This window comes from Anser anser (assembly GCF_964211835.1).
Source record: "Anser anser genome assembly, chromosome: Z".
NCBI classification, from domain to species: domain Eukaryota; kingdom Metazoa; phylum Chordata; class Aves; order Anseriformes; family Anatidae; genus Anser; species Anser anser.
The window spans coordinates 1,819,683-1,843,976 of record NC_139723.1 but is presented as its reverse complement, the minus strand read 5'-3'; the positions used below and the strand labels follow the sequence as shown (position 1 = coordinate 1,843,976).

Genomic DNA, 24,294 nt, shown 5'->3' with positions numbered 1-24,294 from the left:
TCGAGAATAATTCCTTTTGGCTCTTTTCTTCTCTGCCTTTTCCTCTTCTACACCCAGCCCCTGCCCAACCCCATTTCCCCATGAGGCCCTTTTCAAAACTTCCCATGCAAAAATCAGATGTGGTCCAGAAGAATACGTCCCACCTCAGGGCAGACAGTGCCACAAGGCAACTCTGACCAGCGAGCAGGAAGGAAACCGTTCAGCCCCTGCGGTAAACAACAGAAATTGCTTAAAAAGCATGTCAGGCCTTGGAACAGCCAGAAGGGATTGCGCAAAGCGGGAACTCCTGAAGATTTTGAACACGGGTTCTCTTTTGCATTCTGAAATAATCCCCCGAGGCGCTGCAGATGCAGACAGCTCTGAAGAAACACTCGTCATACCGTGAAACCCTCAGCGGTGGGCAATCGTGCCACGCGTGATGCCATGCAGTACAAGAGCACACTCCCCGCGTGGTCCTGCTGCTGCAGAGGAGGGCAGGAGGAAAGGCACGGGGAGGAAACACCCCTGCCCCACGCACCGGCCATAGCCACGAAGGTAACTCCGGCTCTGGTATGTTAGCATCCCTCTCGTGCCTTATGAGATTTAAAAAAAAAAAAAAAAAAAAAGCCCTGTAGCTCCCACAGACAGCACCCCAGGCTAATGGGAGGCCCGTGTGAAGGGATGCAAGGTTACCTTGCTATCCTTTTTATTATTATCTCTGCTATTCTCCTCCCCAAGGTGCTGGCTCCAAGATGGAGCTCCACAAGTGATGCTTTACAGACCCAGTCTCGCCGGGGCCATAGCAAGCCAGCAGCTCCAGCTGCACAAGGGGGTGCTGCATGTCCTGGACGTGACTCTGCAATCCCCTGTTCTGTGTCACCCTCCTGCCACCAGGTTTCTCTCCTTCCATGCTACGTTTTTAATAGGCAGCTGGAGCAGCTGCTCCAAAAGGTATTTCCCATGTAACAGAGTCTTCTTCCTTCACATACAGAACACAAAGGTTGCCAGTAACTGACTAAAGCTTATGATTATCTGAAGAATCTGTTGATCTGTTGAGAAAAGTCCTCATTTTTCTCCATTACCGTTTTGCTCTTTCATTAAACCACTAGTTGCATTAAAAGAAAAATTCATGTTTGTATATAAAATCTCTCTGCAATCACTGCTAGCGCCACGGACTGCCAATGTATCTCTTCAGATTAAAATTGCAAGGCAGCAAAGCATCCTTTGGATCAGCTACAGGATTTTCCAAGAATCATTTTTCTTTTCAGCAGAAGTACGGCCTAACAATGACTAGAAATTATACAGGAGAACTGGTGTTTTTCAAATGAATGCCTGAAGCGGACTTGCCTGTATTTCAGAGCTTAAATAAGGAGCTGGATTTTTTGAACTTCAGGCCCCTTATCAGCTCCATTTGTAACACAAGGTGCTGAACACTTCTCCAAACCAGGTGTCCCACTGAATTGTTAAAACACGGATGTCAGAACTTACATGACCCACGCCTGTTTAAAAAGTACTGCTTGCCTAAACAGGCTTCACACTGTCGCTGGGAATAAAGCGTGTGTACGCTACGAGAAAAACAGCACTTCTACGTGGTACGTTCTTTAAATTTGGCATTAAACATTCTGAAATTTATCAAACATTGCATGCGTATGCTTGGTGTACTGCACATAAAATCAGTTCTCTTTTGATGTATCACAACACTTGTGGCTTTTTGATACAATCATATTCTTGGTCCAAGGTAAAAAGGTTACCGGTTTCAGAGTCGGTTGCTGTCTCTGTGCATAAATGGGGTAGGTAGTCTGAAAATACTTTCCCTGGAGAAATTAAAGTACTTCAAAATAAAATTTCTCCTTAAAAACAGGTTTTACTTATTTTTCATTTTGTCTGCTACAATCTGCTACCACCACGTTAGCCGTATAATGTTATCTTAAAAGAACGTGTTAAAGTTCTGCAATATTTAGTGTTATGTGCAACGTTTACCTGATACTGCTCAGTATTTCATCACTCACAATGAGAAGTTTTTAAAGTCCCCTCTCCTCAAAACTCTACTGACATACTACTGCCACATTCAGTATTTAGTATCATCAGTGTAAATAAAATACATGAAATATATATGCATTTTAAATGGTTACATAGGAAGTTATCCACTAGATACAAGCAGGAAACAACATATGTGGGTAGACAGAATTTCAGTGCCTCTGCAACTCCAGCACACAGCTTGCCTCACTTCGGTTTTCAGTTAAGTCTGTATAATGTATCAGACATTCTAACTTCCACAAAAAGAAGGGTTTTGTTTTGTTTTGGTTTGGTTTCAAACACACTGTTCAAGTTTTATATGAAGGGAAGGGAAAAGAAATCATCCACCACGAGACTTCATTTCATCGACAGCACTGACACCCAGGAAGCCAGCTGGAAAGCCTGTGCACACCTGCCTGGAAAAACATTTGCAGAAGAGCACCAAACTCCTTCAAAACCCAGGACTCTGAGGCTTTGAGGAACAAAAGAACATTTTAACTGGAGGCACAGTGAAACCACATGAAATTCATGATGCTTAAGTAATTAAGGAATTGGAGAAAAAAAACTGTACAACTCCTACCTAGAGCAAGTTATCTACAAGGGATTGAACTACATCTCCGATATTTTTAGTTCATCTCTTCCTTACAAGTCAAAGCCTTTTCCTAAAGCTTTGTAATGAATGTTCACAAAGGAATAAATTAGGGAGATTAATCTAACTCCGCAGTTGAGCTCTGACCTAAAAATGCAATGATTTTGAATTCTATTTATTGAGATAGTTGAAGTGTGCAGCCTACAGAACAAATTCTCACGGACTATAGGACAAAAAGAACCTTATGATACATACCTTCTGCTTCTCAATATATAGTAGCTTTGGTCTGCCCTATTCATTGCTCTTCTATCTTGTATAAAATCCTTGCTTAAAGGTACTCCAACTCAAAGACAAAAGGTAAACACATCATAAATCAGTTTTGTTCCTAATTTCCATGGATATCCATGGCTGTATTTCCAACTGAAACTTCTCTTGAAAGTTCTACGTTTTGTACAAAAATTGCATCATGGAATTATTTATTATTGTTCAATGTTTTCCACAGTAAATAGGTCCTGTTAAATCCCCTCATCCCTGCCAATTCTACAGAAAAATCTTCACACCAAAAAGTTTGGCTTCCTCTGCGTACTGCATTATTACCAGCAGCACAAATTCTTACCAAGAACAGAGCGATCTTTTCCCCTGGTAAAATTAAACAGCAGCAACAGACATAAGGGCTGTTTCTTCAGGCCAAATTCTGCCTGCCAAGGGTGCAAGAGTGCCTCTAAGAAAATGTGGGGGTGATGGAGATCTCCTTGAATCCATCTCCCCCTCTACCTCGGACTCACCAGACAAGGAACCACCCCAGCACCATAAAGAGGACCTCAGCACAGAGGGAACAAAGCACAGGCACGGAGGGAGGTGAGCAGGAGAGAAAAACAAAAAAACAAAAAAACAAAAACAGGAGCAGAAAAGGAGCCCTCCTTGCTCACCTGAGCCTACGCACACGCACTTCTGGCACTCCAAAGTGACAAGCAACATCGCCGTGGATGCATCCTCATCCACAGAAAATCCCACCAAACATCGTGATGGGCACTACAGGGCACCAGTGGGGCTGCACGCCACTGGCAGCGGCCTCAGGCATTACAAGGCCATGAAGACGGGTTTTCTGAGGCACCCTAACCAACTCTCGAAATAACAATAAATCAACAAACTCAGGGGTCTTTTACTGTTTTTCTGCCAGAAGCTGACTGGTGCTGCAAAATACTATGTTCTACACACACACACACAAAAAAAAAAAAACAGAAATAGGTAACAGAAGCAATCTCAGTCTAAATAATGCAAATAGCAACATTTTCTCCAATAAAATTTAATACAAAAAACATGTAAAACTTTGAGAAACTGGATAATTAAAGGAAAAAAAAATGCTTCAACCAAATGTACAACCTTCCACAAGGAAGTGCTACTTCCAGTGCAGCAGAAGGGAAGAAAATGTAAGGTTTATTACAGACATCAACCTTTTACAAACACCAAGCCAAAACACGTTAAAATGACAAGTTAAACAGGTTGCCTTCAGCAAAATACTTTAGAAAAGAAAACTACTCGTCCATGACAGCACAAGGTTCATTTGATGGCAAAGGTTAAACTGTATTGGATTTGTTACTTAAAACGTCACCTTCTAGATAATATGCACTAAGGAAAAAATAATAGTAACTATCACATGTATCACAACCTAATCAAATCTATAAGAACAGTTATCAAGAATTACCCATGTTTATGGGGAATTTTACAAATTAGATCTCACTTTTCACTGTAAAAGTGATAATGACATTTTTGAAAGTTGGATGGTGTATATCTTTTTTCTTTTTGAATGAACACATTTTAATTTTGAGTAAATGAAGTGGACAAGTCTCTATCATTAACATAGGAATAAGCATGCATGGAGAAGCCTGTGACTAATTATACGATAGCTTTGAATACTAATTGGTTATGTATGCATCTGCTATCACACCTACGCATCAACTCTTAATACAGCACTTCAGTGATGTTGTAAAACAAATAAAAACACCTTATTTTGTGTAACATACACAACTTCACATACAAATGAAACAAAGATTCTTTCACCTGTCTTGTAAACCAATATTGAAACGGTAAGACAAATATTTCCTGCAAAGTTTTCTTTCAGCATGGTCTCCATTTACTTTTTTTGTAGGCTCCTAAAAATTTAAGTATCCCACACAAAAAAATGAATCAACTGAACCAAAATCTCCCCAAAAACAATTCTCAACTTGCTTAAGTCTATATTAAGCATGCCTTAGGGAAAAAAAGAAAATAGACAGAACCGATTAGAGAAGTATTAGCATCCACCTTCCCAATTCCCAGGTGACAGGTTCATGTTTACTCGCACTGTCTTTGATCTCTTCCTGCACAGGAGCATGCCTCTGACTCCAGCACCCACGCTCTTTTTAGGTCCCCAGTCATATCAGGCAGAGACATTCCCCGGGGCTGCTCAGACCGCAATGCTTCCCGACATGCATGCAGCGGGCCCATCTGTCCCTGGAGAACTCTGCAGTCAAACCAAGACACATTTAATGAGTTTAAATGCCTGCTGCAAAGGGACTCCTCGGGTAGTAACTCCTGACTTGCAGAATTAAAGGCATCAGCCCTGCTTACGGTACCCATGCCCTGAGAGCACGACCAAATTACACCAAACCTGGGCCAAATCCTGAGCGGGTGTGCACCAATTATCTGCCTTGTATTTCACAGAGGTATACCCGTTGACACCAGATGAGCATCTAACCTTACACAAAAATTAACTCCAAGTAACAGAAGCAGTCTACACTAAGAATAGTAATTAATATAATCAGGTCAGGCATAGAAGGGAGTTCTTCAACCCGTGGTGAATAAGCAGAAGCCACTTAAAATTCAAAACAATTAAAATGCTAATTAGTTTTTCTTCAATTGCCTGCTAAAATGATATTGCTCCATTTCATCTGTGTTTCTTCTGTCCAGATCAACCACTCAAGGAGGAAAAGAAAGAAGCACAGAGAACTCAACCTAAATCAAGTCTCTGTACAGCTGCAGACCAGGAGGCGTTTTTTACCCGAAGTGAATCTCCAGGTGCACAGCAGCTGCAGGACAAGGCCATTCTGAAAGTGGAGGTCTGCAATTTCCATGCCTCACCATCTAGGACGACAGGGGGCAGAACATTTCTCTGTCAACACAACCTTTCCTCCCTTTTTTTTCCCTCCCCTCAGCAGGTGTAAAACACGAGGTGAGGAGAATGCTAAAAATATTAATCGTGTATATTAAGCAAGTATCAAATATAAGTGAACATTTGAACCACTTACCATATTTTCATTCAGATAGCCCACACTTGAAGTAATGTGCACCAACTCAGAATGTACAAGCAGAGGATGACAAATCCTACTGAACACAAACAAAATCCAACACACGTGGGTGGAGAAGAAGGGCAAGGAAAGAGAATCAGTGAGACTGAACAACAGAATATTAGTGCTCAGGAGCAAGAGGGATCCCAGGTTATCAAAGGCATGGAGGCTCCTGGCTGGAAAGGCTCTGGAATAAACTTTGTGTATTGCCTGAACACATGCTAATGCCGCTGCTAGATTACAAGGGAGAGAAAGGTTGTTTAATTTTTACAAATAATTCACAGCATTTTATGCATAAAAATGTTATGCCCTCAATTTTAACACTCCCAAGTTCTCCTTTCTCCCAAAATACACATGGTTAACTATGCAGACTCCTTTGGTTTAGCGGAATATTGACTGCATGACAAAAACTATATCGAAAATGTCAGATACTAATGTCAGGGCAGCACACCAAAACAGACTACAGTTATTTAGAAGCAACTGATAGGATACTAAAGGCAATGCATGCAACACTGCAGACTACAAAAATAAACCCTGTTAGAATTGGGTCAGAAATACAAGGGTTTTTTATTGCTATTTAGCACAAAAAGTGAGGAGAAATAGTTGAGGAAAGATTGCAGATGTCAAGTATTTGAAAGTCTTTCTTTCATAGGATGGGGTCATTTCAAATTCCTGACACAAATAAAAGATGACAAGGGCTAAGCAAATCCCTGTGTGAGGGGGCAGTGTAAACCAGGTGTGACCTGTGCATCTCACACATCTCTCTACAAGCACTTACACTTTTGTTATACTGGAGCGTTATGGATTCTGGAATTTGATGCTATTGATAGTCCCACCAGATCTTTCTCTTTGTGTCACAAGTCCTTCTGCAATATTCTCAACTGAACCAAAGGAAAAAAATATATATATATATTCTCCCATTTATCATATAATATTCTTGACAGCCTTTTCACTCAAGGTCATGTCTTAAAACCTATCACTGAAGAAATTTCATGAGACACACAGCTCAGTTTGGAGGAACTTATATACAGGAGTGACAGAACCACCAAGACTCTCAGCATCTCTGGTGAAATGCCAGCCAAACACAGGTGCACGTCCACATTTTAATTTCTGCTAGCAACACCTTCCAGAGACGTCACACCACAGAGCTGCTGTGAATCATGGCCCTTGCCTGAATCTGGCATTACTTGTACAGAAAGCATCTCCTCACCCAGAGCCCCCCGAGCAAAGCCATGGAGCAGGAATGCTCGGTGTGCACCTCCCCTTCGGGGCCACAGAGGAAGCAACCAGAGGGTGGCAACATGCCCACTCTACATACAATATCGCAGCAGCAGAACCATCTTACAACGTTGCTGAGATGAGTTTGAATAAATCCTGTTGTGCCTAACTGGGAGCTGTGATTTAGAAACGCCCAGTGCCACCCACCTCAATGCCCTAACCATCAGACTGAGGTCATCTGAGATCCCTCTCAATCTCTCTCAAGGCTGGTTTTCTTCCCCCCCATTAGATCAAGCAATTTTGCGGTCACTAAGTGAAACTGATTCATTTTGCAGCAGCTCAAATTGATTAACTCACACTGCTGGCAAAAAATGGGTCTTAGAGAAAGCATCCAGGACCTGCAACGAGATGCGAAAGCGTAACGAATTAATATATCCTGAGCCCAGAGACGGATTCGGCACGCTGTTGGTTGAAGACCACTTTTATACAATCCAGTGTTGAAAAACAGGCACCTTGGAGAAAAAAAAAAAAACAGCTTTCCTCCAAAGTAAAATCCAGTTTCCTTGAACATACCAACAAGTTCATCATCATTTTAACAGTAGGTAAGATGTATCCTTCCCATTCTGAGGGAAAAGTCTGGCATATTTTCCACCCATTCAATGACAGGCAAGGAAACAAATTAATCATAGTTTTACATAAGATATCACATGCTGGTTTCTAAGTAGCTTCCTTAGAAACAGAAGTTGCAGAATAGAGTAGCTGATGGCTGTTTATTCTTCTGCTTTTTACTGTCTCACTGTCCTCCTCTGCTGTTTGCCTGTGACTGCTGTGACAACTTCTCTGGACAAAAACTTTCATTCCACTACACATTTGTGCCTTACCACCCTTTGGCAGTAGTAATACAAAAAATGGATCATTTCTGTTTGAAGGGTAGAACTGAAATTGTGTTCTTCTGAGAAAGGCTTTTTAATTGGACCTACTGATCTACCAAGACACTGAAATGCCAATTGTCAGAAAATTTCTCTCCTGTAAATGAACCAGTCAGAATACACATGAGTATTTTCTTTCAAACGTCAATTTCAAAAATGTCAAAATACATTCTTGACAAAACAGTTATGTTATTACTGTTCAAATCGTGTATCTCAGGATGCACAAAGATTTTTTCCCAAAATGCTGCACAACCTCGTGTTTACAAGCAGAGCACATTAATCTCATGCTGTCATTACTAGCTCATTCAGCAAGCACGCTCCATGTTTTGAAAGTGATTGGTCTGGAAAGCTCCTCTGTGGGCAGGAAAGCTGCTTGACTTGGAGAGCATTGGGCCATTTCTTACATGTCAATCTCTTTCTCGTGGCATTTTGAAAGGACAGAAGTCTCTAGGAGGATATCACTGAAAAGTATCACAAGTTATTTAAGAAAAATACTGCTAGATCAGCACAGATGAACACACAGCTCTATTCTTAAATTGATATCAATTCAAATGCAAGAGACCTGTGAAGAAAAGTCAATCTCTGAAATACGAATATTCTACACAGAATGGTCCAATGAGAAAACGTCAATTTTGGGTCACAAAAAATACCTTTCTCCCTTTATCCTCTTGGTATAAGATATTATAAATGATAAGCCTCTAGAAGAGAGAAAGCTGTTGGGGTTTTAGCAAGGGTGGGAGGAGATATAAGGCTGAGGTTTGTCTATTTTCTCACGTTTGCCGGTATGAAACAGATTGTCATCCGGGCACCAGTAGCTGAGAAGATACAGCATCTAGCTGCAAGTTGTTAAGGCAGTAGTTGGACTGGCCGGCCTCTACAGTAAGGACAGCTGCACTGCAGGAAACATTATTAGACATCTGCCAAAAAGAAGCACAAAAGATTACTCCTCATCATGTGTTTTTTTAGTGGCTAGTGCAGTAATAATCTTGCCTTTCACATTTATTTCCTAGCACTTCGTCTAGACATGGCTCATGAACTGATGCATGACTTCCGTGCATGGAGAAAAAAAAAGAAGTGTGTAACTTTGTTCAATTATTTCTTTGGGATGCTGCAGTGTCATCTTGAACGAAGTGACACTTTAATGCATCTTAGGCCTCGAGGCATTTTTTCCATTATCGGCAATCAAGCAGCACAAATAAAACGCAAGCGTTAGTTACAGCGGGTTGGCCCTTTCTGATACAGAACAAATAAATAAATAACTGAATAAATAACGAGCGCGAGTTTATTCTTCTCCTACGAGTTACAACAAGCAGTGGAGTCCCGCTCAGAGTGAATGACAGGGGTTTTCCCTTGGCCTAAGCAGAATAAAGCACGGGGGGCTGCGAGTCGCAGCTCTGTTGACACTTAGCTCTATTTAGGACAGCGGTTCCTCTGACAGCCTAAAAGGAGGACTTCATTAGATTGCTTCCTTTTCTTATGCGGAAATACTGCAAACACCAGAAGCCCTCAGTCTTGCAAAACAACTGAAACAGAGCTATTTGCTTGCAGTTGTCATCAGTGCTATTGCATTTTTCCCCACTCTTTAAAAATCAAATTTAAGACAAACCATGAAGCACGAGTGCAGGTTTCCATCTGTGCAGTGCGCAGGAGGCACAACCTAGGATTTCCATTACGCTGTGTGATGCAACAAATAATTCCTCTACCTGGCGTTTCACATCCAATAACCTTGCCAGTGAGCAACAAATTGGGAGAAATAAGTAGAATGTGTTAATGAGAATGAAGCAGTAATCCCGGATTCTGTGAAAATTAATATTCTAGCCGTGCAGTAGTTACTGCTTCTTGTGTGCAGGGACATCTACATGGTGACTAGCATGTGCACCGTACAACCATATATTCACAAGACAAATTAAGTATTTTGCACAATTTTCACAAGATAGGTAAAATTCTCCCTTCTGAAATGCTTCAGAATGAAGACAGCATATAAAACTTCATGTTGGACTAGCCAAAAATAACTCACTTTTCAATTACTTTTTGTTTAAAAAAAAAGTGTGCTTACATTGCTGCCTTCTCAGATTTCCATCCTCTCTTTGAGTAATGAGGAAAAGTATAATGTCCGGCAGCCATACTCCGAAAGTCTCTAATACCTCAGCCTCATGCTCAGCAACATGATAACAAACCTTTCCGCATTTTAAAAATAAACTTGTGGGTCACAGATCGCCCTGCTCCTAACAAAGTCAGTTGACAAAAGATGCTAGCCTTGTTTTCCTGCCAAACCTCAAAGTGCTGAAATATCGACCTCATTACGCAGCAGGTACAGCTGAGAGCCACTCCATTCCCCAACAGACTCACAAAATCAAATGACGACTGCCCCGGCCAGGATGCCCTAGGCTGCTGCAGTGACAGAAAAGCTCTCCTCGCTCCTTTCCAGGCGCCTTGCAAAGGACAAGGTGCCTGCGGGTGAGGGAACAGCCTGGTGACTTCCGAAGGCCATACCCAAATAACTCGGTGGTGATGCACCAGCACAGCCCTCCTGCAGCCTGGCACCACCACGCCACCTGCCACCATGCCCTCATGCAAACGCGGTCTACACACGTTTCATAATTGAGACTGCAGATCTGCCCTGCCAAGCAAACGTACGGCAGGGCACACGGGGAAACCCACAGCCTGTGACGCTGAACGTTAGTAGCAGGGATACAACAAGGAGACAGACGGAGGAGCTGTTAATGCATTACAGCACTGCATCGTCATTGCAATTCCATTCAGATGGTAATGGCTAAATTTGAAATCCGGCAGGGGACTTCATTTTGCTTCCAGCTTTAGCGTGCAAACCTTCTGCGCAGACTAGGACACCGATGGAGAGGCACAGGTGTGGGAGCGGAGCAGAGGGGACTTGTGCCGAACACAAAACCTTCTGTGCACATCCCTGTGCGCTCCCCTACACCTCACCTGCTTCCCCCCTCCTCCGTGGCTCAGATGCGCACTGTTTTCACCAAATCTGAAACCAAATGAAACCTGTGCTGCTAAAAACAAATTTCCCAACAACAGCTGGCAGCAATCTTGCAGACCAAAGCATCCGTCCGCGACTGGCCACCTCCCCCGGCACCCTAGGGATGGTACTCACCCTCCTCCTACCTGTGCGAGCCCATCCCTTTTTTTTCCTCCATCACTCGCCAGCTACCTCAACGCCAACAAAAGCAACATGCATCACAACAATCACACCACGATAAACCACGAGGAATAAATCATTCCTCTTTGCTGAAAACAGATGGAGTGGCAGAGGAAGAGGCTGACAGACAGCCTTTTTCCTTAGGAAGGGACTCGCAAAGATTTTGAGTAGCTTTGTCTTGAATAACCGCTCCATTTCACAATGTTTTGTCTATCGGTCCACGGTCCGTTCCTACTGGGTATCACATGCTATGGATTCTCCAGTGCAGCTGTCAAGGAAATACGTGTGTCAAGATCTCCGCATGTATAATGACAACCCACAATTAATTGCAGCTAAGTGATGTCAACACCCTTTGTTCTTTTGCCACCTCTGTTGCACAGAAGTCGAGCGAAACACACTGCTGCGCAGAAATCTTGGCCCTGCATCTCGGTTCTCCCCCTCCCCGTCACCCTCCTCACCTCTCCGCTCACACACTGCCAAATCCCCCAGCCCCTCCGCCGGCTGCTCTGGACGGGTCACTGCAGGTCCTTCCCTTCCAGGTGCTTCCAAACATTTCTAACGGGGGGAGGTCTTTGTGCACTGCTCACAGTTTCTTCTCCTCCGCTAATCGAAGTAGCTGGCACCTGGATTTTGTCAGAAGTTGCTGAATTTCAGCACAGATGGTGCGATAAGGCTGCACTGGCCGGTCCCTGTGAGTGGCAGTACTGGTGCTACCTTTCTAAGCAGTGAAGTTTGTAAATAATAAGATGTACCCACCTGTGCTCACCACCGCAGCAAAACAAACATGTAAGCAGAAACAAGCTGGAACAATTGTTAAGCATGCTTCTGTATGCTTTCGCTTTTTTTTTTTTTTAACGCTAGTAAATAGTTTAACTAGAGTATGGCAGGTCTACCTGCCACAACAGGCATATTTAAAAATAGTAGCTAAAAAGATCAAATAAACTCAGTATGAGCCTGCCACTCTGCAACTGCCAGAGGCTTCTGGCAATACATGACTAACTACAGCTCGTATTATTCAAGACGTTGCTACAGATAGGCCTGAAGTTAATGTTTGTCTGGAGGAACAGCACGACAGAGCACCAGCAGAAAGAGCAGAAAGCTGTACAGCTGCAGTTAACGTTCAGCTTCTGAACGTCTGAGGCTGTTCAACAGGGCTTCAGACACACGCTGTCCTCCACTACACCCTCTGGGGGTGGGGGGACACCTCGAATGGCCCTAAACAGCTCTCCCCCTGTGAATTTATTATTGTTGATATTTTTTTCCCTAGCACTCTACACTCACGGGAAAGGAACAGAGTTTTCTCAAATTTACGAGTTAGGGAAAAGTAGAAAGCAACAGGAAAAATATTTTGTAATGAAAACAAAGCTGTGCTTTGCATGTTGAGATGGTGCTAGAAAAGGTTATACTGGGAAAAACAGCGCAGCATATTTCATGATACTCCAAACATTTCTTTTTCCATCACTTCAGAATTTTATGGATGATTCTTACTTCATTTTGTAGTGTTGGTTAACGTAAGGAAGTAAACAGGGAAGTTACTCAGTTCTCCCACAGATCTGTGACATACGGAAATTCCAGGTCAGATGACTTAAAGCTTCCTAAAGCTGAGGAACCCGTTTTCAACATATGGAAACAAACCTTTCTAAGGCACCTACACTGAACACGTCACCTGGGATTCTACGTGGAATGTGCTAACATGCCCTGATATTGCCGCAGCCTCACACCCAAAGTGTCTTCTCCACACAGAACCACTCAGCCACCCACCACGCTGCTAGTCCGAAGGCCAGGCCACCAAAGCATCCGCATGCTGCAGCTGGGAGGTGAAAGGAGGAGAAAACAAAAACACAAGAAAAACACTACGCAGAACAAAACCCACCAAACTGTGCAGACACAAGTTTAAATGGAAAATTCTGTAGATCGTTTCAGAAATATGTATCTCCACTGCAGAGATGATTAGAGTGTTTCTACCGTTATTTGGTACTGGCGCTCAGAAAAGATTGCAACATCAATCTTAGCACTGCAATTGCAAGAGATTAACTGTTACCCTACATATTGAACTACATTTCCTAGCTGAATCTTAGATACAAATCTTATAAACATGACAAAGATTAAAATTCCCAATTCTTGTAACCCAGTGAGTGTTTTTTTTTAATCTGCAGATTTTTTATTTGTTTGTTTTTAATGTATCAGAGTACACTATGCACATGCGTTCATTCCATCACATTTCCTGGACTCTGGCTGATTCCCAGAGGCAGTACTGTTACTACCCTAAAAATGTGGCATAAAACCAAGTTGCAAAAGCCAGTTCTTATGACATTGAGATTAGAATAGTTTTTATATTAATGTTAGATCAACTACAGTAAACCAGAAAATCAAAACCACCATCAATAATGTTCAAAATTTAAAAATGCAATTACAACTCTAACAGAATATAAAAGTCTGTGCCAAAGAGGGCAGTAAGCCTTTAGCTGTAAGGGGATAAGGACATCCCTAAAATGAAAGGCCAAAGCCCCATTTCTCACCTTCAGTTCACAGAGCTTGACAATTCTTTCTACCTTTCATCCAGCCTTCTAGATCTTCACAGGCTCTCTCTGCTGGGCAAGAAGTTTCATTTGATAATCATTCCTCTCCCAGCAGGTACAACATTAGGAAGTCAGCGTTTGCTTCCTCCTGCTGGAAAGCTTTTGGACCCCACTCTCCAAGAGCTCAGAGCCATTTGCCAGACAGAATCAGACAAACTTTTTGAGACAACGCTTAGACAAAGATTGGAGTTTTGAAGGTCTGGGGGTAAAAGGGAATCCCAGAGACCCTGGAAGGCAGTTATGTTTTCTGATGGAGCATAGGAGCTCTGCTGCAGGCTGAAAATGAAGTCCTGTCCAAGCTGGGTGAGAATTAGTTTCTGAAAAAGGTCTCAGCGTCTCTCCCATGCACCAGGTCTGCCAGCAAACAGAAAGCCAGCCCAGACAAAATTCATTTCAGCATTTCCTCGTTAGTGCACTCCAGCACTGGGTAGGAAAGGCTTAGAAAGAGAACCTGGTCGCAGTCACCAATCAAAGCGTCAACTATAGCTTTTCTTCTCTTACTACATAAACTATGGCACAAGTTACCTTAACGAAACGCAAGCTACAAGAAAATGTCTGGGTTGTCTCCCCTCTACAACACTCGGAAGATGCTGGTATTTTTCTAAAATCTACCTCCATAAAATATTTATCACTAGCTACAGGGCAGCCTAGCTGCTGAATTAATAACACAGGTGAAGAAGCAAATAGGCATCTCATGGGCACAGACATCTCTTACACGAAGGACACAAAACGGAACAGCTTGCACAAGGTGGGAACATATTAAGGATATTCATTAATTTCAAGGTACTGTATAGCTTCACTGCAAAACACATATACATGAGGTGCATTAATTCTGGTTTGTTCAGGTGTCTGCAAGCCTTCACGGGATTATTTGTCTTTGACCAACGTGGTCACCTGCTCACAAGCACAGCAGAAGCAAATGCCACAGACCAAACACAACAAAGCCAAGTGGCATCCTACCCATGGCACGCCTGGCGTTCGGACTCAAGCCAACTACCTTATGTAAACAGCACTCAGCCTTTCTCCAAAAAAGCACCTGATATCACATTTCATGACTCATGCCTGAACGAGATTTTTCTTGAGAAACTGGTGCAGAACTTGCCCAGAATAGGACAGAGAGGAGAGCAAAGTTTGAGCACTGCAGCATTACAAAAGCTGTTTGATGCTCAGTTTTGTGAAGTATCGTGACAGTGCCAGTAGTTAAGAGCAGTCAAACAAGTGACTGAATTTGCTTTGCTTCTCTGGACAGAAATTTACTTCTTCTCTGCCATTTCAAATGAGCAGAGGAAGGATAAAGAAAAACTACGAGGATTTAAAGAACAAGATTTACGCATAATTGAGCAAAGTTTGAAAAACAAGATTTCATTCAGAGGTAACGAACGTTGGTTCTGGATTTCTTACAGCAACTTGTGATCTTAATACGACAAAGGTAATGCTAAAGTGGGAAAAATAGAGAGCGTTTCGCCTAAAAATAGGTATTTTTAAAAAAATAAGAACTTGCAAGTAAGAATAACCAAGCATTACAGAGGATATAAGCTGAAGGATGGAGTAAACACCACTCACAGAGTTCTGCACTTCCCAGTATCAAAATGAAGAGACAGTCCAGGGAGGTTTTGAAAGCCCATCCAAATCTGTCCTAGCAGTCAAAGCTCCCTTCCTATTGGCAGCAAAACCTCTGGATGTGTGTTCTGCTATACCATAACCCAGCCTCAACAATGTCCAGCATTCATGGCATGCATTGTTTTGGTGAAAAAACACACTTTCATAAAAGCATGCCATTAATTCAAACCTATGTTTTGATTTTTATTTTTCCCATTTCTGGGAAAAATGGCATGGTCCTGGAGAGATGAGCTATTCGTCTTTGCAAGGTCTGTAAGCAAGTAATATTTATCTCAGTAAAGGAGGAGCTGGGGATTAGTACCAGAAGAAGGGTAAGTAGATAATAAATCCACTTCACAACAATTGGTAAAAGCCTGTCACCTATTCCAGAATTTCTCTGCTATCTGGGAAAGAAGTATGTGGTCTTGCGACAACAGAATCCCAAAGTTTAACAGTCGAGATTTCTGTCTTTTTACCCGTCTCAAGACCACCAAATGTACTATTCCTGACAGGACTGACATTGGATTTACGGCTCCCAGAGACAACCACAATGCTCTTTTAATCTGCGTGTGAAAAAACTTCACTAGGGATCTGAACCATTGCAATGGGATCTCTCTGTGGCAATATTTACAGATGATCTCCCGCTCTTCTCTTGTGTTAGTTAGCCTGTATTTTCCAGGGTAAAAGGCACTGGTCCACAATAAAAAAAAAAAAAAAAAAAAAAAATCAGTTGATTAAGAGCTCAGCAGCCATTGCCTGGCACCAAGCTGTAAGGCTTGCGGCCCAGCTTAGCAGCTAAAGGCTTCCCCTGCTGCAGCACGAGGGACACAAACACTGAACCACATCCAACAACACAGCAAATTCTGCTTTTAGCATCAGTGACACCGAGCCTTAAAGGCACCAGAGCAAGACCTGGTCTTAATGAGAAAATAATAATAATAATAAAAAAAAAGCTCTAAACATATACTCTCATTTCTAAAGATAAGATGCCAAGTAATCACCAGGCTGTTTGCTACCAGTGCTAATGACTGGCAACAAATATGAGCATCCACGGAAGAACTTGTTGACACTAGAAGATCCTCAGTCATCCTTCAGGGAAACTAAAGGAAACATTAAGTATATTTAGTCTAATTTACGTATTTATTTTCTAAAACAAGTTGAAAATCATATTGCATTAGTTAGGTTGGGTAGTCCCACTTCTACACATCAGAAAAACATTTTAATTATTAACCTGTTAGTTAATAATCTGATATCTTTGACGTCCAATATAAATAAAATAAAAATATTGGTTTTACTCTTGGTAAAGAATAAAACATGATAAAGAGTAAAAGCTATTTTCTCTTGATAAAGCTTAAAAACTCTTTTCTTCAAAGACATCCAATTTCTCCAAGTAGCTTTATGACAAAGACACAGAGGGAAGCATTAGAGCACGTTAAAGTAGTTGACAAGTTTTTGTTTGTTTCAGAAAGCTGAACCAAAGGTATTGCCACAGGAGTTAGGTTTTTTAATAAGGTCTGTCATTTTTTTATTCTGTTCTTTCAAGACTCAGAGTTGAGATCCATGGGAAGTTACTTCAGAGTACAACAAATTTAATAACTTCTAAAACAAAAGGATGCTGAATAATACAAAGAATTAATGAATATTAGGAAAAAATCCTTCAGCTACAGTAACAGAATTGTACAGTCTTAACTTTGATAATTTCCAAATATTACATCACCTGGTAACAAACAGGCTTTATCGATGGGCCATAGACAAATTCCAAGTTGAGTGCCTGGACTGGCCCATGTGGAGGATCCACTGATTCCAGGTGGCTTTTTCTGTGCGCTTGGTGTGGTTTGTCATCATTTCACCCGTACAGAAATACATGGACTGTGCACTGCTACTTCCATGCACAGACACCAACTCTAAAGAACGCTCCATACTGAACTAAACATGATTTAATTTATATATTAAATATATTAAGTCTACAGGTGAAGGTTGAGGGATCTTTCCCTGTTTTACAAGGTACGGAGAAAACTTTTTTTTTTCAATTTCTTTTCTCATTTAAACTTACAGCTTCAGGTTTACATTATAGCTACCTTCTTAAAATTCCCTAGAAGATAACACTTATAATCAGAAAGATCTAGGATCAATAACAAAACAAGAGAGGAAAGGCCAAACCTCAGTCTTCAGATCAATGCAGAGTCCTCTGTCATCTTGCCAAAGACCAGCAATTCATCCAAGACAAAAAATAAAGATGACGCTTAGGTCTATTAATATGTTAGCACCACATCACAACAAAACAGTTAAATTAGAACTACCTACAGAGAAGGAATGTGAATGACGTGCTGGCGGCTCTAAAACTGCTTTAGTCGTGTTTTCTAAAACACTAAAAAGTGTTTCTCTTTGCATCAATACAGCAACCGATGGTAAGTCTTACTGCTGTCTAATAATTTTCTGTGTCCAGCACCACAGAAGAGAAAAAAGCACTTTTCAGCATTTTTTGAGCAAAAGTTTAGTAATATGGCTGAATTTAGGTGCTTGGCTTTTCATATGTAGCAAGTTCAACGTCTTTAAATAATTTATGAAATACACTGAAGTAGCAGAGCTTTGACGCTCATCTGAAATCCAGTTAAAGTAGTTACTAATCCTACAGCAAAAGTTACTACCTTACAGCAGAGTCACTGGGGAGAAAATTAGTATTTTGGGGGTTCCTTTAGTGTAACGGCTGTTGCAATTCCTATGTACCATCCATCCATTATTCTCAATGCCATTATTTTATCATAGAGAGCTTTACATACAACCAGTAAAAACAGGGCAGGAAAAAAAAAGCAAAAAAAGAGAGAAACTAAACCTTGAACGAGGTCACAGATGAACAGTAAATCTACAGCTGCTACTAGATCACTTTAAAATACCTGTCCTAAGTACTTTACATGAGAAGAAATGTTAACTGGCCAACTTTGAGAAAAGATGCAGTTCACTTTGAAAACTCTGGAGAGAATCTTCAGTTAATTAAGCAGAGGATATAATTAAATACAATTCTGTTGTGCTATCGCTTGATTTTCATGTTAGCAATATACACGCATTGTATTAACATACTGCAAGTTAACAGACGGGTCAGAGTCCAACACAACATAAAACAGACTTGTGCATCTCCAGTCACTGGGAGGTAAACAGTTTACCAGAAATCAATACAACGAGGAAACAGGGCAATGCACAACATCCCTTGGTAGAACTGGATATGTAGTTAAACTCCTGGAGAAGCAAACAGCCCGGAGAAACAGCAACAGCCTTTCTTAAGAAAGAAATGAACTTTAGCAACAACTTTTTCTCCCTGCTTGCTATTTCTACTTTTATTTAATCTCTATTAATGAGCTCAAGGCTCTTCTGGCCCAGCTTTAAAATTCACTCATCTACTGCTTCCCTACGTGTCGGTGGCCAGGTTCCCAAAAGAAAGCTTTTTCCTGTTGCCCAGAATTTTGCCCTTTTATTCTCAGAAGACTGTCACCCTCAAATCATGCTCTAAATATCTGTGCAAATGAACTGTCTCCAACTCGTCTTCTTTTGTATGAGCATTATCTCAGAAAAATGTAACCCTTGCACATCATAAGTGTTTGGTTTTCCTCGTCACCCTCCTTCCCTAGAAATCCAAAGTAGCAATTAAGATTCTTGTGTAGCATTATCTGTGCAGATTTTCACCGACGTCTTTTGCCTTTACCTTCTGCTTTGTTCTTTCACCTTCCCTGGCTGGATCAATTACAGGAAGATGACCTGTAAGATACACAAACTTGACCCAACAAGGCAAGAGTTTTGCTAATGTAACTGCATTGACCCCAGTGGCGCTCTGCCAGGTGTGGATGTATCCTGGCAGAGAGAAGCACTGCCTCTCAGCTTTTCGCTGGCCCTGCATCCCCTTCCACACCCAGTTCGGAGTTCTGCTCTCTTCAGGCCCCCTCAGTCATCTCTGCTCCTATTTCTATGTAACCACCGCTTCTGTTTTCATCTTCCAGACACCTCAGCACGACGCCGTGCTTCTTAACCTGAATGTGCAACCTTCCTTCACCTGACCCTACACTATGCCCTCCCATTTCTGCAGTTCCCTCCCAGGTGCCGCCAAGTTCCCCCTCTTACACCAACTTTGTTACTAACTATCTATATATTAGGGAGAGTTAGACAGACAGGCTGTCTGGAAACATCCCTCCAGGTTTTTTCCTCACTGCCTCATCTCTCCCTTGCACTATGCTGCATTATATAACTTAACAACCATTTTTTGGCCCTTAAGTCCTATAACTGTGAGTCTGAAGGATGCCATCTTAATTAAACAAATGGTTCTGCGTGCAGCAGAACTAATGAAGCTTGCTTTCCTATGGCTACGCATCCAGAGGCAGGGCTGCAGTCCCAGCCTTGCCCCCTCCCCTCCACTGCAGGCACCCTGCAGCCCTCCCTCATCTCCTTAGACGGGCAGAGAGGGAAGCCGCACGCCCTTTCAGCTTCATGGATCAACCTGTGACTCCCAGGTCACTATCCTGCAAACCTGCCGGGGAAGCAGCACACAGCACTTCTCACGGCCGAGGCCAGGGAACTCTTCCAGCTGGGAATGCCGCTGACATTCACTGCTGATTCGAGGTGACACTTGCCCACACCCGTGTTCTCTGATCAGGATGACGAAACACTTGCGGCTTTCTTCTGACTGCAAACATTCAGAAATGGTGGTATTTCCACCCTCCTGGGTTTTTTCGCTATCTGATTACGACAAGCTGCAGGTGGCATGCAGCTCTGTGCACAGTCAGGAGAAAAGCCATGCTGGCACAGGCAGTGCTGGGCACGTCCAAAGCCCCTGTGGAGCTGCAGAGCCCCCTGAGGGCTGCTGGCATCTCCTGCCCATGAAACCTCCACAGAGCCGCCACCACCTGCGGCTCCCTCAGGTGTGCATCTCCCAGAAGGGTGAAGGAGGATGGATGCCACGTCCAGGTTCAGGAAAGGTTTGGCCGAGCAAACGTGCCGCACAGCCTTCTGAAGCTGGAAGAAGGATGATGTTTTATCACGCGCAGATTTATTTCTTGGTCCTAGTAAACAGCATTTACATTCTGCCTACCCTGTGAAAGAAACCTGAGTTTCCTGCAGAGTGGTTGTAGCGTCCACCTCTCCCCAAAGCAATCCAAGGGCAGCTTCGAGAGGCGCTCAGTCTTCCGAGGAGAACCAGGTCAGGATTCAGTGCTCAACTGTAATGGTTCTTTGCTGAAGACTCCATGCTTGAGAGTCCGTCTTCTTGAAGCACAGTGCTAGTCCCATTCACTGAAAAGGAAACTTCATCCAATGCCAAGAGAGCAAAGAATTTGCTATATTGTCCATGTTCACTGTGATCTCACTATAGCGCAGCATTTAGACTTTGTACTTAGATCAAATTATTTTTAAATGGTGTGACTGTGCCAAGAAGTACAATCCCAAGATTAAATCTGCACACAGTAATGCAACCTAAAATGCAAGCCTTCCCATTCACCACACTAACTCATGATCCTTTTCACTGATTACAGCTGCAGTATTTTCCCCCATCGAGGAAGCATTTTCCTTCCTCAAAATATCTAGTACGTAGTTACTAAAGAAAAGAAAATCAACAGAATAAACATGTACAAAGCCTGAAGGAGCCTCATTTAATTCCATTCTTCAAAATACTGCCTTTCCACATGACTATGTTAAAAATACTTAGAAAGGAAAAAAAAAAAAAAAACCACTAAGATACTGCTAGATTTAAAACTTGATTTAAAATTTATTCAAGATTTGACTGGAAAACAGATGCAAGGAAATGCTGCTGCCTGCTTCACACTGAGGATCACAACTGTTCAATTTCTGGATCATTGTGGATATTCAATTAATTTAATTTGAATGCGGCATTTTCTCACCCGATTGCTGATGAAATAAGATACTTAAATCATACAGAACTTTATTAGTATTGATTTCATCAGCCAAGACCAAAGTTGGGCAGGAACCTTACTGAACTGTGAGTACAGCACAGAAGCATACGAGACCTGACTCCTGAAATACACTGAACTGGAAACCCGAGACAGCCACAGAATTCGTTACTTGCTGCGCACAGACCTCTGAGGAGTACCAGACACCAATGGAGAGCGTCCAGCAGCGCTTTATATTTTGAGTTGTGTTCCCCCTCCCATTCCATAGTCCGATGAAGATGGTGAATTAAACCAGGTTAAATAACCTGAGTGAGACTCTACCTCCAGCGATGAGAAGGACAGAAGACGTGCTGAGTACAGGACCACAAAACAGCTGCTTCAAATCATCTCTTCGGAATAAACATCACGATCAGCGGCTCTAAGCTCCACCAACAAGCCAGGGACACAAAAAGCTTTACTTAACATCAAAAACAGCAGTTTTGGTATGCAGGCACAGCCCGAGTTAATGCTAGAAATTGCCTGGAGAAATTGGCCATAATCCTGCTCATTAAAGACAACTGTTGGAAAGCTTGGGTACCACTTTGTTTGGATTAGCAGCCTTCTTTCCAAATGTTGTGACTGTACCTTGCTCAAAATGAGAGTGATTCCATTGCAAGTAAATAACAATTGACATGTTTTGTAAATAAATGGTCTGTTTCTTTGCTGAATGCAACAGCGTAACAGCACTGAAAAAAAAGTAAAGACGCTTTTCATATTTATTAACTGCTAGGTGTGGCAGCCTTTAAAATGCCCTGTAATACCCAGAAGAGTAAAACTCCCGTAATTCCCGCAACCCAAACCCAAAGACGTCAGCTTGAAACGTGCCATACACTTTTGTGAGCGCGGTCAGAAATGTAAGGGCTGCTGAGGAGCAATGCCCGCCTCGCCAGCGCGGTCAGGCCGATGCCACGCCGACAGCCCACAGTGTTTTGGGGTTTGGGCGTTGAGGGGACGGACAGATCGGCGGCAGGACAGGACAGACGGCAGGCCTGGAGGCAGGTTTGTTGCAGTCCTACCAACGTTGGGTCCGTCACCTCACCCCAACGTGACACCCACTGGAGCTGCTGCCCCTCCCTGGGCACTGAGGGGACTCTGTGCCACTGGCGTGCAGCGGCGGCAGCGCACGGATAGGCTAATTACTGTCATTTATTAGGTGTGTGCCAGCGGGGCCGCTGAACCACAGAATGGCCAAGGTTGGAAGGGACCTCCCGAGATCATCTGGCGCAACCCCCTGCCCAGCAGGAGCACGTCACACAGGGTGGCATGCTGGCGGGTGTTGAGTACCTCCAAAGGAGACCCCCACAACCTCTCTGGGCAGCCTGTCCCAGAGCTCTGTCACCCGCACCAAAGAGTTCTTCCTCCTCACATGGCGACGAAAGCCCCTGTGGTTCAATTTATACCTATTACCCCTCGCCCTACCACTGGCCACTACTGATGAGAGTTTGGCCCCATCCTCTTTACACTGTCCCCTCACGCGTTTGTAGGGTTTGGTAAGATTCCCCCCGCGGTCCCCTCTAGGCTAAACAGGCCTCCGTCTTTCCTCACAGGACAGATGCTCCAGTCCCTTAATCACCTTCGTCGCTCCGTGCTGGACCCTTCTACAAGCTCCACGTCCCTCTCGCACTGCCGAGACACGGAATTTGGGCTGACTCGGGGGGGAAGAAAAATAGAAAGTGACAGGCAGAGGAAGCAGGGGACAGGGGAGGGGGGCAGCCCTGGTGCAGCCCTGTCCCCCCCCGCGCCCCGACCCCGCCACCCACCCCAGTCCCCCCCTCAGTGCCAGGGGTCCCGGCGCCCCCCGCCGTGCCGCACCCGAGGGACTCACCGCCTGGTTCCTGGTGCCGGCGGAGGGCGAGCCCTGCAGCAGCTGCTCCAGGCAGGCGGTGCTGGGCAGCGAGGAGCTCTTCTGGTGGGACAGGTGCGCCCCGGGACGCCGGCACGGCTCGGGGCCGCCCCCCGGCCCCTGGTCGCCCCCCGGCCGGGCGGAGGGGGCGGCGGGGGTCGAGCGGGCGGCCGGCGGGGCCTTGCCGGGGGGCAGCCGCTGCTCGGGCGGGCGGCGCAGGGCGGAGCCGGCCTCGCCGCCCTGCTCGGGGGGCTCGGCGGCCGAGCAGCACAGGTTGGGCTGGGAGGACGAGAAGACGCGGTCCAGCGCCTGCCGCCGGCGCCTGAGGCCCCCCCAGCGCCCCGCGGCCGCCGGCTCCCCCTTGGCGCTCGGCGGGGCCGGGGGCTCCGCAGTGCGGCGCTTGCCCCCCAGCTGCAGGTTCCTCCACAGCCGGGCCTGGAAGGACGCGGCCGGCTCGGCCTCGCCGGGCTTACCCTCCTTGCCCGGCTCCATCGTCCTCCGGCGGCGGCCCCGGCGGCACAGCCCGGCCGGCCCGGCGCCCTCAGCCCCCGGCGGGCCGGGACGGAGCGGCGCCGCCTGCTGCTGCTGCTGCTGCTGCCTCTGCTGCTGCCGCTGCCACCACTGCCAGCACCACCAACACGGCCACCACCAACACTGCCACCAACAGCCACCGACGGCCCCGCAGCGAAGGCAGGAGGCAGCCAAAGTTACCGCCGGGCTCGCCTATATATGCTGCGGGGACACAGTGGGCTTAGCCTGCCCCCCCCCCCCCCCCTCCACGCCGATTTCTTTTCTTTTTATATAAATATATATATATATATATGTGTGTGTGTGTGTATTTTTGCGTTGAGCACAGCCGCGCGGAGGGCAGCGTGCTCTGCCCGGCAGCGCCGTGATGCTGCATTTTACCCGCAGGCAGCTCCCGGGAGCGGGAGAAATAAAAAATAAATAAAAAATAAAAACAAGCAGCGGCGTCTTTATCTAGACTGTGGTGGGGGAGGAGAAGGGGGAAAAAAATAAAAAAAAAAATAAAAAAAATAAAAATAAAAAGCACGTCTGGGAGAGGGGTTTCCACGGGCAGTGCTGCGGGGAGGTGCCCACCCACCAGGGCGATTTTTGGGGA

The 24,294-nt window shown here is 44.3% G+C and overlaps 1 protein-coding gene across 9 annotated transcripts in view; it reads right to left on the bottom strand.

The window, feature by feature from the left end:
- MCTP1 (multiple C2 and transmembrane domain containing 1) overlaps positions 1–23,886 on the bottom strand; it is a 277,914-nt gene extending 254,028 nt beyond the window's left edge. The window contains exon 1 of one of the 9 annotated variants that reach the window (XM_083816846.1): positions 23,154–23,886. In XM_083816846.1, coding sequence (XP_083672972.1) covers positions 23,154–23,663 — 510 coding nt within the window. In that variant the 5' untranslated portion in view covers positions 23,664–23,886. The remainder of the gene's footprint in view (positions 1–23,153) is intronic. The other 8 variants (XM_083816848.1, XM_083816838.1, XM_083816843.1 and 5 more) reach the window with 8 other exon arrangements.
- Between the last annotated feature and the right edge of the window lie 408 nt (positions 23,887–24,294).